Genomic DNA, 19246 nt, shown 5'->3' with positions numbered 1-19246 from the left:
GTCACGACAGACCCCACAGAAATACAAAGAATTATTAGAGAGTACTATGAAAACCTATATGCTAACAAGCTGGGAAACCCAGGAGAAATGGACAATTCCTAGAAAAATACAACCTTCCAAGACTGACCCAGAAAGAAACAGAAAAAGACTGACCCAGAAAGAAACAGAAAATCTAAACAGACCAATTACCAGCAACGAAATTGAAGCGGTAATCAAAAAACTACCAAAGAACAAAACCCCCGGGCCAGATGGATTTACCTCGGAATTTTATCAGACATACAGGGAAGACATAATACCCATTTTCCTTTAAGTTTTTGAAAAAACAGAAGAGGAGGGAATACTCCCTAACTCATTCTATAAAGCCAACATCACCCTAATACCAAAACCAGGCAAAGACCCCAGCAAAAAAGAAAACTACAGACCAATATCCCTGATGAACGTATATGCAAAAATAGTCAACAAAATATTAGCAAACCGAATTCAAAAATACATCAAAAGGATTGTACACCATGACCAAGTGAGATTCATCCCAGGGATGCAAGGATGGTACAACATTCGAAAATCCATCAACATCATCCCCCACATCAACAAAAAGAAGGACAAAAACCACATGATCATCTCCATAGATGCTGTAAAAGCACTCGACAAAATTCAACATTCATTCATGATAAAAACTCACAGCAAAATGGGAATAGAGGGCAAGTACCTCAACATAATAAAGGCCATATATTATAAACCCACAACCAACATTATACTGAACATCAAGAGGCTGAAAGCTTTTCCTCTGAGATTGGGAACTAGACAGGGATGCCCACTCTCCCCACTGTTATTTAACATAGTATTGGAGGTCATAGCCACGGCAATCAGACAAAACAAAGAAATACAAGGAATCCAGATTGGTAAAGAAGAAGTTAAACTGTCACTATTTGCAGATGACATGATATTGTACATAAAAAAACCCTAGACTCCACCCCAAAAGTACTAGAACTGATATCGGAATAGAGCAAACTTGCAGGATACAAAACTAACACACAGAAATCTATATCTTTCCTATACACTAACAATGAACCAAAAGAAAGAGAAATCAGGAAAACAATTCCATTCACAATTGCATCAAAAAGAATAAAATACCTAGGAACAACCTAACCAAAGAAGTAAAAGACCTCTACTCTGAAAACTACAAGTCACTCTTAAGAGAAATTAAAGGGGACACTAACAAATGGAAATGCGTCCCATGCTCGTGGCTAGGAAGAATTAATATCATCAAAATGGCCATCCTGCCCAAAGCAATATACAGATTTGATGCAATCCCTATCAAATTACCAGCAACATTCTCCAATGAACTGGAACAGATAATGCAAAATTTCATATGGAAATACCAAAGACCCTGAATAGCCAAAGCAAACCTAAGAAGAATAAAGTATGGGGGATCTCACTCCCCTACTTCAAGCTCTACTATAAAGCCGTAGTAATCAAGACAATTTGGTACTGGAACAAGAACAGAGCCACAGACCAGTGGAACAGACTAGAGACTCCAGACATTAACCCAAACATATATCGTCAATTAATATTTGATAAAGGAGCCATGGACATAGAATGGGGAAATGACAGTCTCTTCAACAGATGGTGCTGGCAAAACTGGACAACTACATGTAGGAGAATGAAACTGGACCATTGTCTAACCCCATATACAAAAGTAAACTCAAAGTGGATCAAAGACACGAATGTAAGTCATGAAACCATTAAACTCTTTGAAAAAACATAGGCAAAAACCTCTTAGACATAAACATGAGTGACCTCTTCTTGAACATATCTCCCAGGGCAAAGAAGACAACAGTAAAAATGAACAAGTGGGACTATATTAAGCTGAAAAGCTTCTGTACAGCAAAAGACACCATCAATAGAACAAAAAGGAACCCTAAAGTATGGGAGAATATATTTGTAAATGACAGATCCGATAAAGGCTTGATGTCCAAAATATATAAAGAGCTCAGACGCCTCAACAAACAAAAAACAAATAATCCAATTAAAAGATGGGCAGAGGGACTGAACAGTTCTCCAAAAAAGAAATACAGATGGCCAACCGACACATGAAATGATGCTCCACATCACTAATTATCAGGGAAATGCAAATTAAAACTACAATGAGGTATCACCTCACACCAGTAAGGATGGCTACCATCCAAAAGACAAACAACAACAAATGTTGGCAAGGCTGTGGAGAAAGGGGAACCCTCTTACACTGCTGGTGGGAATGTAAATTAGTTCAACCATTGTGGAAAGCAGTATGGAGGTTCCTCAAAATGCTCAAAACAGACTTACCATTTGACCCAGGAATTCCACTCCTAGGAATTTACCCTAAGAACGCAGCTATCAAGTTTGGAAAAGACAGATGCACCCCTATATTTATCGCTGCACTATTTACAATAGCCAAGAATTGTAAGCAACCTAAATGTCCATTGATAGATGAATGGATAAAGAAGATGTGGTACATATACACAATGGAATATTACTCAGCCATAAGAAGAGGGCAAATCCTACCATTTGCAGCAACATGGATGGAGGTGGAGGATATTTTGCTCAATGAAATAAGCCAAGCAGAGAAAGAGAAATACCAAATGTTTTCACTCATCTGCGGAGTATAAGAACAAAGGAAAAACTGAAGGAACAAAACAGCAGCGGAATCACAGAACCCAAGAATTGACTAACAGGTACCAAAGGGAAAAGGAGTGGGGAGGATGGGTGGGCAGGGAGGGATAAGGGGGTGGAGGGAAGAAGGTGGTATTAAAATTAGCATGCATGGGGTGGTGGGAGAAAGGGGAGGGCTGTACAACACAGAGAAGACAAGTAGTGATTCTACAACTTTTTGCTATGTTGATGGACAGTGACTGTGAAGGGGTTTATAGGGGGGACCTGGCATAGGGGAGAGCCTTAAACATAATATTCTTCATGTAAGTGTAGATTAATGATAAAAAAAAAAGGGGGATTACTCCCTGATAGGATAAAACTAACTGTAAATCAACGATTAATGCATGCTTTAAATATCCTTAATTTTGACCACTTAAAGGGTTTAAAGTGTTTCAGATGATCAGCTACGGAGGTACATTTTTCTGATAATATTCCTTTCTCTTAAAAAAAAAAAAAGCAGTTCCTGTGTGGTGACCTCCAATGAGTTCTACACAATGGTATAAAGAGCATATCAAAGTGTGGGCAAAGGGTCTGTTTGTGTTTATACAGAGGATCAAAGCCTGATTGGGCTACCCAGAAAATGAACTAAGATACGATATGAAGAAGAACTTCCAACATCAGCACTCTCTGGAAGAGTCATACCAGAAGATGATCATCAAAAAACCTCAACAAAGATCCAGGCGCTGCTATAGTTGTAGCTGCAATCATCCCACTGGTTCCTGGACTTACCATGGGAATGAAGAAGGAGATATCTAAGCTGGCCTGTGCATACAGTAAAACAACAAATTTGACTGGATCTATACTGTCGAAACTCAACCAAGAATTAGGAGAAGTGCAAGTTGTAGCACTCCAAAATCTTACAACTACAGACTATCTACTGTTAAAAGAACATATGGGATGTGAACAGTTCCCAAGAATGGGTTGTTTTAACTTGTCTGATTTCTCTCAGACTGTTCAAGTTCAGTTGGACAATATCCATCATATCATAGATAAATTTTCACAAATGCCTAGGATGCCTAACTGGTTTTCTTGGTTTCACTGGAGATGGCTGGTAATTATAAGTCTGCTTTGGTTATGTAACTGTATTATTATGTTAATGTGTGTGTGCAATTTAATTAGTAGTTTAAAACCTATACATCCTTAAGTTACTCTACAAGAAGATATGTCAAAGAAATAATCAATCTTCCCACGTTTTCTTCCATCGGCTATTTCTATAGCTTTTCTTCTTCCTTCCTAATTACAACCCTTAAATAGAATTCGTGCCTCATGTCGAATTTACCGAGTATTATAATTCTTCCAAGTGGTAAAGATACATCAAGACAAATGCTGGGCATAGAAGCCACAGGGCATAAATCTGCAAAGCAAAAAGCTAACCTTTTCAAACAATATTGCTTCTCTCTCACTTACCAGCTTTACATTTCCCTATATGGCCCCGGAAGATGACTGGTTAGCCAGAAACGGGTAAGATTCCTCAAGGGAGGAGCAACCAAGACAGGCACAGTCGCAGGGGGGCCATCAGGTGAGAAATTGGGGATCAACAGAGGTGAGGCTTAGAACCTCACCCCCCATTTTGAGAGAAATCTTCTGTATCCGTGGATGTTTTATTGCCCTTGTCTAGCTTGGATTAGCACATAGTCTACAGGCACATACCTGATCATCTGCATTTGCTCTCTTACAACACTAAACTATGCTTTCTACCTTTATCTTGTATCTACCTACCACTTCAGCGTTTTATTAAAAAATAATAATAATAATAATAATAATAAGGGAGAAATGTGGGATTCACATATAAATCAAGTATAAAAGTCAAACGAATATTCATATTTCACCTGATTGTTTATAGTTCATAATGCGTGATCAAAACTGAAAGTTTCTGTGATGACTGCCCTTGTACTGTTCACCATGTAAGACCTTATTTACTACTATGTTAGAACTTGTTCACCATGTAAGAACTTGTTCGTTATGCTTCGGAAGATTGGAGACTGACGAGAATTAGGCTTGGGGTGGATTAATGATTGTGCATTGAGCATTGAGTCCCCTATACAGAATTTTATTGTTGTTAACAACCATTTGATCAATAAATATGAGAGATGCCCTCTCAAAAAGAAAAAAACACAAGACAAAGTACTGCAAGGAGAAATAATACCTTATCTGACTCTCTAGCACCTAGAACCACCTCTTGATTAAAATAAGTGATCAATGATTTAAAAAAAAAAAAACAGGGGAAAGAAAGAGGGGGAGAGAGACTACAGGGGGTAGAACTGAAAGAAGAAGGTGGTTGGGGATGGTGTAAACATTTATTATTTAGATACTTTTGTGTTGTTTAAGTACTTTTCAGCAAACATGTATTATTTGATAGTCTAAAATTAATAAAAATGAACAATGAAAAAAAATCATGTCATCTGTAAATGGAAAAAATTTTCTTCTTCCTTCCAAATCTAACACCTTTTATTTCTTTTTCTTGCCTGATTACTCTGGCTAGGACTTCCAGTAGTCTGTTGAATACCAGTCATGAAAGTGAGCACCTTTGTCTTGTTTCTGATCTTTCATCATTGAGTATAATGTTAGCTGTGGGCTTATTATATATGGCGTTATGTTTAGGTACATTTTCTATTCCTAAACTTTTAATCATGAACATACATTGAATTTGTAGTGCTTTTTCTATATCTACTGAGATTATCATATGACTTTCTTCTTTTGTTGTACTGTGATATATCACATTTGTGTATGTAAACTATCCTTGCTTGCATCCCAAGGACAAATCCTCTTAATCATGGTGAATGATTCTTCTAATATGCTGCTGAATTCAGCTGCTAATATTTTGAGAATCTTTTATTCTATATTCATCAAGGACCTTGGCTTGTAGTTTTCTTCTAGTATCCTTTGGTATTGGGGTAATGCTGACCTCATAAAATAACACTGAGGGCTTTCCCTCCTCTTTGATTTTTTTTGGAACAGCTTGAGAAAGATTGGCATTAATTCTTTAAATGTTTGCTAAAATTCAACAGTGAAGCCATCTGGTTCTGGAATTTTATTAATTGGGAGATTTTGTATTACTAATTCATTCTCCTTACTAGTCTGTTCGGGTTTTCTGTTTCCTCCTGATTCAGTCTTAGTAGGTTGTGTATGTCTCTTTAAGATTTTCCATTTCTACTAGGCTGTTAAGTTTGTTGGCATATAGCTATTCATAGTAGTGTCTTATGATCCATTGCAGTATGGTATCATGGTGAATGATCCTTTTAATGTGCTGAAGTCAGTTCATAATATTTTGAGAATCTTTATCACTTGGAATGTCTTCTTTTTCATTTATAATTTTGTAGATTTGGGATCTATTAACTTTGGTCAGTCGAGCTAAAAATTTGTCAGCTTTATATTTTCAAAGAGCGAAATCTTTTAGTTTTGTTAGTATTTTCCATTATTTTCCCATTCTGTAATTCTTTTACTTCTGCTCTTATCTTTATTTCCTTCCTCTGGCTAACTTTGGGCTCAGTTTGTATTTTCAAACATCCTTAAGGTGTCAGGTTAGGTTGAGATCTTTCCTCTTAACATAGGTATTTATGGCTATGAACGTCCCTCTTAAAATTTTTTTGATGCATCCCACAAATTTTCGTGTGTTGTGTTTCCATTTTTGTTTGTCTCAAGATAGTTTATCTCCCCTTTAACTATTTCTCTGATCCATTGGTTCTTCAGGAAAGTGTTAAATTTCCATGTTTTTGTGAATTTTCCAGCTTTCCTCCTACTATTATTTCAAGTTTCATACCATTGTGGTCAGAGAAAATACTTGGTTTTAATCTTGAATTTGCTAAGACTTGTTTTGAGACCTAAAAATGGTCTATCCCAGAAAAAGTTCCATGTGTACTTGAATATGTATTTGTTGTTAGATAGAGTATTCTCTGTTTAAGTCCATTTGGTCTATAGTGTTATTCAAGTCTGTTGTTTACTAGCTGTACTGGTGGTATAGTGCGGAGCATAGCTGCCTTTCAAATCTGCTATTCCTTACTAATTTTCTATCTGAATGATCTGTCTATTCTTCAGTCTGCCATATTAAAATTCCCAGCTATTATTATATAGCTGTTTATTTCTCCATTCATTTTTGCTTTATATATCTAGGTGCTCCAATATTTAACTCAGTGCATATTTTAATAATTAAATCATCTTGATGATTTGACCTTGATAATTATATGACCTGATCTCTTTTTAAAATTTATAGTCTATTGTGTCTAATATAAATATAGCAACCACCTTTTTTATTAAGGTATCACAGACATACAATCTTATTAATGTTTCACATGAACAACATTGTGGTTACTACATTCACCCATATTATCAAATCCCCACAACATACCCCATTGCAGTCACTGTCCATCAGCTTAGTAAGATGCTATATAGTCACTGCATGTCTTCTCTGTGCTATACCGCCTTCCCCATGACATCCCTACATTATGTGTGCTAATCGTAATGCACTGTAATCCTCTTCCCCTTCATTCCCCAACCATATTCCCCACCTCTTTCCCCTTTCGTAAACACTAGTCCCTATTTAAGTTTCTGAGTCTGCTGCTTTTTTGTTCCTTCAATTTTGTTTGTTGTTATGCCCCACAAATGAGTGGAATCATTTCTCTGCCTGGCTTATTTCACTGGTCATAATACCCTCTAGCTCCATCATTGTTGTTGCAAATGGTAGGATTTGTTTTCTTCTTATGGCTGAATATTCCATTGTGTATATTTACCACCTCTTTTTTATCCATTCATCTACTGATGGACACTTAGGTTGCTTCCATATCTTGGCTATTGTAAAGAGTGCTGCAATAAATATAGGGGCACATATGTCTTTTTTAATCAAATCTTGTTTTCTTTGGGTAAATTCTTAGGAGTGGAATTCCTGAGTAAAGTAGTATTTCTATTTTTAGTTTTTTGAGGAACCTCCATTTTGCTTTCCACAATGGTTGAACTTATTTGCATCCCACCAACAGGGTAGGAGAGTTCCACTTTCTCTGCATCCTTACCAGCAATTGTTGTTCCTAGTCTTTTCAGTATTGGCCATCCTAATTGGTGTGAGTTGGTATCTCACTGTGGTTTTAATTTGCATTTCTATGATGATTAGCAATGTGGAGCATCTTTTCATGTGCCTATTGGCCTTCTGAATTTCTTCTTTGGAGAAGTGACTGTTCAGATTCTCTGCCCATTTTTTACTCGGGTTATTTGCTTTTTGAGGCATGAGTTCTTCATATATTTTGGATGTTAACTCCTTATCAGATGACATTTACAAATATATTCTCCAATATGGTAGGGTGCCTTTTTGTTCTGCTGATGGTGTCCTTTGTTATACAGAAGCTTTTTAGTTTGATGTAGTCCCACTTGTTCATTTTTGCTTTTGTTGCCCTTGCACAAGGAGGTATGTTCAGGAAAAGTTGCTGATGTTTATATTCAATATATTTATGCCTATGTTTTCTTCTAAGAGTTTTATGGATATTTCATGACTTACATTCAGGTCTTTGATCCATTTCCAGTTTACTTTTGTGTATGAAGTTAGACAGTAATCCAGTTTCATTCTTTTACAAGTAGCTGTCCAGTTTTGCCACCACCAGATGTTGAAAATGCTGTCATTTCCCCAGTATATATCCATGGCTCCTTTATCGTATATTAATCGACCACATGTGGGTTTATATCTGGGCTTTCTATTCTATTGCACTGATCTATGGGTTTGTTCTTGTGCCAGTACCAAATTATCTTCATTACTAGGGCTTTGTAGTAGAGCTTGAAATTGGGGACCATAATCCTCCCAGCTCCGTTGGCTAGACAGGATCTTTTGTGCATCCATATGAATTTTAGAACTATTTGTACGAGTTCATTGGAGAATGCTGATGGTATTTTTTTTCTGTTGGACTAGCTTTCTGTTGTTGTTATCATTAATGTACAATTACATGAGCAACATTATGGTTACTAGAATCCCCCATCATCAAGTGCCCATCACACACACCATTACAGTCAGTGTCCATCAGCACAGTAAGATGCTATAGTCATTACTTGTCTTCCCTGTGCTCTACTGCCTTCTGCATGCCCCACCCCTACATTATGTGTGCTAATCCTAAAGACTCTTTCTCCCTCCGTTATCCCTCCCCTCCCTTCCCACCCAACCTCCCTAGTCCCTTTCCCTTTGGTAACTGTTAGTCCATTCTTGGGTTCTGTGAGTCTGCTGCTGTTCTGTTCCTTCTGTTTTTTCTTTGTTCTTATACTCCACAGATGAGTGAAATCATTTGGTACTTGTCTTTCTCCGCCTGGCTTATTTCACTGGTCATAATACCCTCTAGCTCCATCCATGTTGTTGCAAATGGTAGGGTTTGTATTCTTCTTATGGCTGAATAATATTCCATTATGTATATGTACCACCTCTTCTTTATCCATTCATCTACTGATGGGCACTTAGGTTGCTTCCATTTCTTGGCTATTGTAAATAGTGCTGTGAGAAACATAGGGGTGCATATGACTTTTTCAAACTGGGCTCCTGCATTCTTAGGGTAAATTCCTAGGAGTGGAATTCCTGGGTCAAATGGTATGTCTATTTTGAGCTCTTTGAGGAACCTCCATACTGCTTCCCACAATGGTTGAACTAGCTTACATTCCCACCAGCAGTGTAAGAGGGTTCCCCTTTCTCCACAACCTCCCCAACATTTGTTGTTGTTTGACTTTTGGATGGTGGCCATCCTAACTGGTGTGAGGTGATATCTCATTGTGGTTTTCATTTGCATTTCTCTGATGATTAGCGATGTGGAGCATCTTTTCATGTGCCTGTTGGCCATCTGAATGTCTTCTTTGGAGAAGTGTCTGTTTAGATCCTCTGCCCAGTCTTTAATTGGATTATTTGCTTTTTGTTTGTTGAGGTACATGAGCTCTTTATTTATCTTGGATGTCAACCCCTTATTGGATATGTCCTTTATGAATATATTCTCCCATACTGTAGGATGCCTTTTTGTTCTATTGATGGTGTCCTTTGGTGTACAGCTTTTTAGTTTGATATACTCCCACTTGTTTATTTTTGCTTTTGTTTCCCTTGCCCAGAGATACGTTCATGAAGAAGTTGCCCATGTTTATGTAAAAGAGATTTTTGCCTGTGTTTTTTTCTAAGAGTTTTTTATTTCGTGACTTACATTCAGGTCTTTGTTCCATTTTGGGTTTACTTTTCTATGTAGGGTTAGGCAATAATTCAGTTTCATTCTTCCATGTAGCTGTCCAGTTTTGCTAACAACAGCTGCTGAAGAGGCTTTCATTTCTCCATTGTATATCCATGGCTCCTTTATCATACATTAATTGACCATATATGCTTGGGTTAATATCTGAACTCTATTCTGTTCCACTGGTCTATGGGTCTGTTCTTGTGCCAGTACCAAATTTTCTTGATTACTGTAGCTTTGCAGTGGAGCTTGAAGTTGGTGAGCATTATCTGTCCCACTTTATTCTCCCTTCTCAGGATTGCTTTGGCTATTCAGCTTTTGTGGTTCCATATGAATTTTAGAACTATTTTCTCTAGTTCTTTGAAGAATGCTGTTGGTATTTTGATAGGGATGACATTGAATCTGTACATTGCTTTAGGCGGGATGGTCATTTTGACAATATTAATTCTTCCTACCCAAGAGCATGGGATGAATTTCCATTTATTAGTGTCCTCTTTAATTTCTCTTAAGTGTCTTGTAGTTTTCAGGGTATAAGTCTTTCATTTCCTTGATTAGGTTTATTCCTAGGTATTTTATTCTCTGGTGCAATTGTGAATGGAATTGTTTTTCTGATTTCTCTTCCTGCTAGTTCATTAGTGTATAGGAATGCAACAGATTTCTTTGTACTAATTTAGTATTCTGCAACTTTGTTGAATTCAAATATTAGATCTAGTAGTTTTGGAGTGGATTCTTTAGGGTTTGTTATGTACAATATCATGTCATCTGCAAACAGGGACAGTTTGACTTCTTCTTTACCAATCTGGATGCCTTTTATTTCTTTGTTTCGTCTGATTGACATGGCTAGGACCTACAGTACTATGTTAAATAAAAGAAGGGAGGGTGGTCATCCTTGTCTTCTTCTAAATCTTAGAGGGAAAAGCTTTCAGCTTCTCACTCTTAACTATAATGTTGGTTGTGGGTTTGTCATATATGGCCTTTATTATGTTGAGGTACCTGCCCTCTATACCCATTTTGTTGAGTTTTTATCATGAATGGATGTTGAATTTTGTCAAATGCTTTTTCAGCATCTATGGAGAAGATCATGTGGTTTTGTCCTTTTTATTGATGTGGTATATGATGTTGGAGGACTTTTGAATATTTTACCATCCTAGCATCCCTGGAATACAATCCCACTTGATCTTGATGATCTTTTTGATATATTTTTTAATTCAAATTGCTAATATTTCATAGAGTACTTTTGCATGTATATTCATCAGAGATACTGGTCTGTAATTTTTCTTTTTTGCAGTGTCTCTGCCTGGTTCTGGTATTAGAGTGATGCTGGCCTCATTCAGTGAGTTTGGATATATTCCCTCCTCATCTACTTTTTGGAAAATCTTAAAGAGGATGGGTATTAGGTCTTCTCTAAGTGTTTGATAAAATCCAGCAGTAAAGCCATCTGGTATGGGAGTTTTGTTCTTGGGTAGTTTTTTGATTTCCAATTCAATTTCATTACTTGTAATTGGTGTGTTCAGATTTTGTTTCTTCCTGGTTCAGCTTTGGAAGGTTGTATTTTTCTACAAAGTTGTCCACTTCTTCTAGGATATCCACTTTGTTAGCATATAATTTTTCATAGTATTCTCTAATAATTCTTTGCATTTCTGTGTGTCTGTAGTGGTTTTCCCTTTCTTTTTTCTGACTTTGTTTTTATCTATGTAGACTCTTTTTCTTAATGTCTCCCTAGGGGTTTATCTATTTTATTTTCTCAAAGAACCTGCTCCTGGTTTCACTAATTCCTTCTATTGTTTTACTCCCAATTTATAATTTCCTCTCTGATCTTTATGTCCCTCCTACTGACTTTGGGCCTCATTTGTTCTTCTTTTTCTGGTTTTATTAATTGTGAGTTTAGACTGTTCATTTGGGATTATTCTTCTTTCTTGAGACAGGCCTGCATTGCTATGTAATTTCCTCTTAAAACTGCCTTTGCTGCATCCCACAGAAGTAGAAGTGTTGAGCTGTTGTTTTCATCTGTCTCCATATATTGCTTGATCTGTTTTAATCTGGTCATTGATACATTGATTATTTATGAACATGTTAAGCCTCCTTTTTCTTTCTTCTGATACTCCTGTAATGTGAATATTGTTCCATTTGGATTGGTCACAGAGTTGTCTTATTATTCTTTCATTCCTAGAGATCCTTTTTCCTCTTTGTACCTCAGCTAATTTGTATTCCTTTTCTCTAATTTCTATTCCATTTACTGTCTCCTCTACCTCTTCTAGTCTGCTTTAAATCCCTCCATTGTATGTTTCATTCATTTCAGATACTGTATTTTTCAAAGTTTTTCTTTAAGCCATCCCTGAGATCTTGAATATCTTTCTGTAGCTCCATGAATACGTGTATGATTTTTATTTTGAAATCTTTATCAAGAAAATCAGTTTCACTGAGCCCTCTTTCTGGTGTTGGAGGGATTTTGGATTGAACAAGCTTCTTTTGCCATTTCATTCCTACTTAATAATATGGAATGATAACTTTGCATACGTGGCACCCTCTAGTGCCCAGGATCTCTACTCCCTGGAGCTTCCCAGCCCCTCGAGTGAAGGTGGGCGTTACAGGAGAGCAGCCTGGTGCCTGCCTGGAGGACAGAGCTCTTTCCTGCTTTCCAGCTGCAGTGCCTGCCTCCACTGCCAAGGCCAGTAGGCTAAGCACTCAGGGAGTGACTTGCTGTAGGCGGGGCTGCCCCCTAGCTAGCCTGGCACTATGGTAGGAGCAGCAGGCTGTGAATTGTGGTAATGGGCCTCAGGGCTGCCTTGCCAGCCAGGGGGATGTAGCACCTGAAGCTCTTGAAAAGTTCCCAACCTGCAGGGCTGAGTATGCTAGAACAACTTTGTCCACCTGTGCTTTCTCCTGAGCAGCAAGCTCTGTGTAATCCTTGCCCCTGTGGCATCCCTCTCAATTGGGAAATCTTTCAGATCGCCTGCCTTTTTGTCCCAGAGCTGCCGGCTGTGGGCACCTGTTCTCAACAAATGGCTGCAATCTCAGTCTCTCCAAGTACTCTCCCCTTCACTGCTTTGCAACCCCTCTGATCTCCAGAACACCATGCAATGTGGGATCGTGCTCCTGGAGATCTCCACGGCTGGGTATTTAGCAGTCCTGGGCTTCTCCCTCCCCACTCTATTTCTCTTTCTCCCTCTAGTGAGCTGGGGTGGGTTGAGGGCCTGGGTCTCACTGGATCACAGCTTTGCTCCTTTAACCCTTTTCTGTTAGGTCTTCTCTTTTTCCCAGATGTAAGCCATCTGCTGCAGTCTTCCTTCAGGTCACTCTTTCAGGATTAGTTGTATTTGCTGTATTTTCACATTATATGTGATTTGGGGAGATTTCTGCCTCACTTCTCACACTGCCATCTTTTTCCCCTCCTCAAAACCTTTAAAATCAGCAATCTTGTTTCTTCAGGTAAATTACTAAGAGTGGAATTACAGGGTCAAGCGGTATTTATTTTGTTTTTCTGAGGAACCTCCATATTGCTTTCCACAGTGGTTGAACTAATTTACAATCCCAGCAACATTGTAGGAGGGTTCCCCTCTCTACATCCTCCGGACCAGCATTTGTTCTTTTTTTTGATGTTGGCCATCCTAACATGTGAGGTGATATCTCTACCCCTGCTTTATTTTTGTTGTTGTCACTTGCTTGAAATACCTTTATCCATTCCTTCACCTTCAGTCTGTTTGTCTTTAAAGATAACTAAAGTGAATATCTTGCAGGGAGCATATTATCAGATCTTTTTTAAAAATCCACTCACTCTGTGTTTTGGAGAATTTAATCCATCCATGCTTAAAATAATTAATAGGTAAGGACTTACTATTGCCATTCTGTTGTTTTCTGGCTGTTTTGTAGATCCATTTTTCAATGGTTCTTATCCTGCTGCCTTTATTAGGTTTGCTGAAGTCTTTCGTTATCAGTATAGTTTGACTTTATCTTGTTCTTCTCTGTAATTAGTAATGCTTTTACCATGAGGTGGTTCCATTAGGCTTACATAAAATCAGTTAAAATAGGATGTTACTACTATAAGTTCAGTAACATTCCTAAATTTTACACTTTTATTTCTCCCCACCCCCTCACATTTTAGACTGTTTATATAATTTTATATTGTGTATCAAAATAAAATGATCAGTTATGGTTATTTTTGCATGTTTTTTAACTTTTAAACTGGAGTTATGTTTAATTATGCATTACCATTACCATATTACAGAATCTAACTCTGACTACATTATTATCCTTACCAGTGAGTTTTATGCTGTCTTTGTATGTATTGATGTTAACTTTTTTCTTCCAGTCAAAGAATTCCTTTTAGCATTTCTTGTAAGGCAGCTTTACTGGTGATGAATTTCCTCAATTTTTGCTTGTTCAGGAAAGTATTTATCTCCCTTTCATTTTTGAAGGACAGCATTGCCAGATGTAGCATTCTTGATTGACATTTTCTTTCAGATTTTGAATATATCACCTAATTCTCTCCTGGCCTGAGAAGTTTCTGTTGAGAAATCCATTCATAATTTTATGGGAATTTCCTTGTATGTAACTTCTCTTGCTTTCAAAATTCTATGATTCCTGGTAATTATAACATGTCTTCATGTAGCACTATTTAGGTTCTCTATGAGTCCTTTGGGTCTTACAGATCTGGATGTCCACTTCTTTCCCCAAGGTTTGGGAAATTTTCAGCCATATTATTGCTTTAAATCTCTCCCTCTTCTGGAATTCCCATAAAGTGGATATTTTTTCTTTTGAGTGTGTCCTGTAAGTCCCATAGGCTTTCTTCACTTTTTCATTCTTTATCCAGTTAGGAATAAAACAAAAAAAATTTCAAATATCCTGTCTTCAAATCACTGATTCTTCTCCATGGTCAAGTCTGGTTTTGAACTTCATCAAATTCTTCAGTTTGGTCACTGTATTTTTAAACTCTAGGATTTTTTTTTTAAGGTTTCTACTTTGTTGAACTTCTCATTTTGTTCATTGTTTTTCTAATGTTGTTGTTTAATTTGTGCATTCTTATAGTTAACCAAACTCCTTTAAGAGGATTATTCTGAATTCTTTCTATGGCAGTTCAAAGACTTTCATTTTTTTTTTTGTTATCACTAATCTACAATTACATGCAGAACATTGTTTACTAGGCCCCCCAACAATCCCTATTACAGTCAGTCCATTAGCATAGTAAGATGCTGTAGAATCACTACTTGTCTTCTGTGTTGTACAACCCTCCCCATGCCCCCCCATTATACATGCTAATCATAATGCCCCCTTTCTTTTTCCCTGCCCTTATCCCTCCCTTCCCACCCATCCTCCCCAGTCCCTTTCCCTTTAGTAACTGTTAGTTCATTCTTGGGTTCTGTGATTCTGCTGTTTTGTTCCTTCAGTTTTTCATTCTTCTTATACTTACAGTCAATTTTCAAAGCTCTATTAGTTTCTTTGGTGGTGTCATGTTTACTTGATTTTTCATGATCCTTGATTCCTTACATTAGTATCTGTCCATTTGAGTGAATGGTCTCCTCTTCCATCCTTTACAAGTTCACTTTGACAGAGACCATTTACCAATTAGCTCAGGTTGGGTTTCTGAACATGTACACTGTTAAATGTGCTTGAGCAGGTAGAGCTTGCTATCAGGGTCTGTTTTTGGGCAAGGCCACTGCTTAAGCTCTAAGGTCCAGCAGTGTTCCACTCACTGAGAACATTTAGATAGGACTGCTGGCTTGTTCTCTGCCCAAGTGAGGCCGTAGATGGGCTCTGCAGTTGCTTGGGTTCTCTAGTCAGGCATACTAGATGGTCATGACAGGGTACTACACGGCAGTAGATGGGATGATGAATTAGCTTCTCTGCCCCTGTGGTATTGACAATAGAATGGTCCCCAGGGCTGTACATTGTTGTTTGGAGACCCAAATCAGGCAGGACTGTTTTGAATCCCCTGGCAAGATGGGGGCCATCAGTCTTGCTCTCCAGATGGGGCTAGTAACAGGCTGGGCTCTGTTCAAGTGCTAATGTAAGATGGGCTGTTGGATGGGCTATATCACTTCCCATTTGCTATGGTTAAGTTCTGGTCCATAGGATGAAGGTTGTATTGAGCATCTGCTAGGTCTGCAAAATACTTTCCCTGCCCAGGTGAAGCAGAACCAGCTTCAAAGCCAGAAAGACTCTGTGGTCTTGACACATGCCAACCCTCACCCCATGTTCCCTGGCCAAAGACAGCCACTGTCTGCTCTGCAGATGATCAGCTCTGCCTGTTAAACCTTCTGCTTGAGTGTTGCTGGACTATGCAGCTTTCCAGGTGTTCCAACCAAGGTTTTTGGTCAGGTGGGTTGGGATCTGTACTCAACAGTGAGTGGGGCTGTGAATTAATTCTCCTGCTGAAACAGAAGCAGACCAGGCTCCAGGGTCAACAAGACTCTTTGATTGAGGACCTCAACCAGGCAGGTCTGTAACCTGCTAAATTCCCTGGGTCAGACTGCCACCATTTTGGCCCTGCAGATGAACACAGTGCTGCAGGGTGGAACTTGATCTATCAGAATCCATGCACTGGTTGTGGCAAGCCCTTCTCCACAGACTTCATGTGGTCAAACCCCAAAGATTCCCTGGCAGTACCCATGGGACAAAACTAGAGTGGGGAATCCCAAGAAGTGACCCACAGTGCTGGTGAAGCTTGATTCCCTGGGCTCTCTTTTCCCACTGGAGGAACTGTAAGGTTGGGGGTGTGGCGCTGTGCTACCCTGGGGAAGGAACAATGTGATCAGCAAGTAGCTGCTCCTCTTACCCTTCTAGGCAGTCTTGGTCTCTGTGGCACAAGGCGCCTTTCAGCCTCACCCCATGTTCTAGGATTTTCTCAGTGGTGTACATGAATAGTTGTTAAGACATTATTGACTTTGCACCCCTTCACAAGAACCACTGTGTCACCATCTTGGTGACATCATCTCTACTCAGCTTTTATCAGACTCATGATATCTGCCTCACAAATTTATTTTCAGGCTTAATCACAGGGAAAGAGCCTGGTATACAACAGGCCCTGAACAAATGTTGGCTTCTTCCACAGTGTAGCCCAGCCTTCTATCCTTCTTTCACCAAACATACAATGCTTCATACACAACTCATTACCTCCTTTCCAGCACAAATGCCCACATCTCTCCTCATGCCAATTGTGCTGCTTAGAATACCCTTCTCTGCCCTAGTAGGCTCCTACTCAACCTTTAAAACCCAGCAAAAATATCAGCCTTGGAAAGCCTTATCAAACCACCAGTTTTCAGTCCTACACCTGTCTCATGCCATCTAGCTCCTCACTCCTGCACTTTTTATACTGCACTCATTTTGTTTACACATTGGTCTCTCTCACCCTGAGGACAGAGTTATCTGATGATTCCGAGGTTCAGGAAGTGAACACAATTCAGCATACTGCCACTGGAATTAGGAGTGGGAGCTTGAATGAATCTCCCAGAAGTTCAGTAAATACTGCTTATCAAGGTTTCTAGAAACCTTAAGAAAACTTGGTTTACTCAGTTCTGTGATCTTAAAGCCTCTACCCTCCTCTAACACTACCTCCCCCCACCCCACCCTACCCAGCTATCAGCTTAGGAAGCATCTGTCCTGCCTTCTGTCTATGAAGCAGCATGGAGCCAGAGATGTAGACAAATGGAATCAAGAGTGCATGGCATTGCTCCTCCAGGTGTGGAAGAAGGACCTGGAACTAAAACTCCCAAAGACAATCACAGTAAGCTGGACCCCCAAGACTCCTTCCAAGGTCAACTCAAGCACAAAGTCCACCAGGCACTTGGTACTCAAGCAAATCTACGGTAACTATTCTTCTGGGCACAACAGATACCCCCAGAACATGTTATATCAGAATCTGAAATGGTATTTACTTTTATTGGGCAAACCCCATTTAAGTAGGAACTTTCTTAATGTACTTCCAGGCACCAAGAGAATTCTCACAGCACATCAATGCCTCCCTGTTGGCAATTCTCGGTCAGAACTGGCTTAAGGCATTCTGGCATCTCAACTAAGGCAGCCTTCCAGCCAAGAGATCCCTACTAGGTTTCATGACTAAAAGACTCACTGTTTAAACCTCTCCAGATAGCTCCTTGGTCCTCCCCTTACATTACCCATTTGGAGGATTCAGACCAGGCCTGCTTCACTTTGACCTTTCCTATGCTAAGACAGTGCAGGGTTAACCACCTGTGGGAATGCTTTAGACCCATGCACTGCAGTAAGTACTTGCTCAACAGATGAATTGCAAAAATTGAAACATTTTCAGTTCTGGAAAGGGCCCACCCAAATAAACTCGGCAGAGTACAAGCTGACTAGCTCCCCAATAGAAAAAAGTTCAGCCAAGTTACCCTTAGAAACAGATCTGCATCCCAGGCAGCAAAATCTCAGAACTTTATCCTAGGCATACATGGTATTTCCACACCACACCTAATTAATCTTGGCAGATACCCACAAGCTCAAATCTTTACCTCAATAAGGAGTTCAGAACTTGTTCAGGATGTAGCTGTGGTGGTCAGAGACAATGATCATTGTTGGTTGATTTCAGGTTGTTCTCAGGAAGGGAAAGTACTTCATCCTACAAGATCATCAAAAGCCCATTCTGTGCTGCATCTCAATTCAGGTAAGGAAGCCACTGAATCATGTCTTGCCAATGGGTTTCAGCCCCAGGCAAGTTCACTACGGATTCAGTGAGACCAAGGAATGACAATGGAAAGTTCTGGGGGTAAAAAAGTTTATTACCCAGCTTGTTCTCCCTGCGATAGGTCAAGCACTAGAATTGTATCTGCATCCAACAGTCTGCAGGTCTGTAATCTACCTCTGCCCAGAGCACTGAGCAGAGCTCTTTATATAGTGACTCAGTCAATAATCGCTTGTTGCCTACAGGTGTAGAAGCAGTAACCTAGCAGTAGGCCAGTTGCATCATCAAGTAGTTTAGGTTCAGGTGAGGATCCTGGCCATAGGAACTCCTATTTTCCCCAAAAACTGTCAAACCAGATTAGGAAAACATTTCCCTTTTTTTGAAAAGAAGAGATTACAACAGAAATTGCCAAGTTTCCAGCAGTCATTTGATTTCAGGTATGCATGTTTTTTTTATCTCCCTTTCATGGACTTATTACTGCAGTCAATGTCTATCTCCATAAGAGTAAGTTATCCTATTCTTACAAAACCAAAGCTATAATTGCTGACATTACGTCCAGCAGAAATAAATGGTATCTACTGTTAATCACTTTTAGATATTTGCTCACATAAAGCAAAGGGGGAAATGAAAAAAACTGTCATTCTTCAAAGCAATACCTTTGGAGTTCTTAATCCATTTTGGTTTCACATTAAGATCCTCAAATTCATTTCCAAAGAGAAGTCCTTTAACCACAAATTCTGGCTTTAGCCTTTTA

At 39.0% G+C, this 19246-nt stretch overlaps 1 protein-coding gene across 9 annotated transcripts in view; it reads left to right on the top strand.

Annotated features, from left to right (window-relative positions):
- The window catches only part of INVS (inversin), a 143085-nt gene that overhangs the window by 120430 nt on the left and 3409 nt on the right, over nucleotides 1-19246 (top strand). For 8 of the 9 annotated variants that reach the window (XM_073227009.1, XM_073227044.1, XM_073227016.1 and 5 more), the window contains 2 exons: nucleotides 17430-17659; nucleotides 18400-18474. In XM_073227009.1, the coding sequence (XP_073083110.1) occupies nucleotides 17430-17659; nucleotides 18400-18474 (305 nt within the window). The remainder of the gene's footprint in view (nucleotides 1-17429; nucleotides 17660-18399; nucleotides 18475-19246) is intronic. The other variant, XM_073227022.1, reaches the window with a different exon arrangement.

Source organism: Manis javanica, chromosome 2 (genome assembly GCF_040802235.1).
Source record: "Manis javanica isolate MJ-LG chromosome 2, MJ_LKY, whole genome shotgun sequence".
In the NCBI taxonomy this organism is placed as follows: domain Eukaryota; kingdom Metazoa; phylum Chordata; class Mammalia; order Pholidota; family Manidae; genus Manis; species Manis javanica.
Note: the sequence above shows the minus strand (reverse complement) of the source record. Positions and strands in the feature narration are given on the sequence as shown.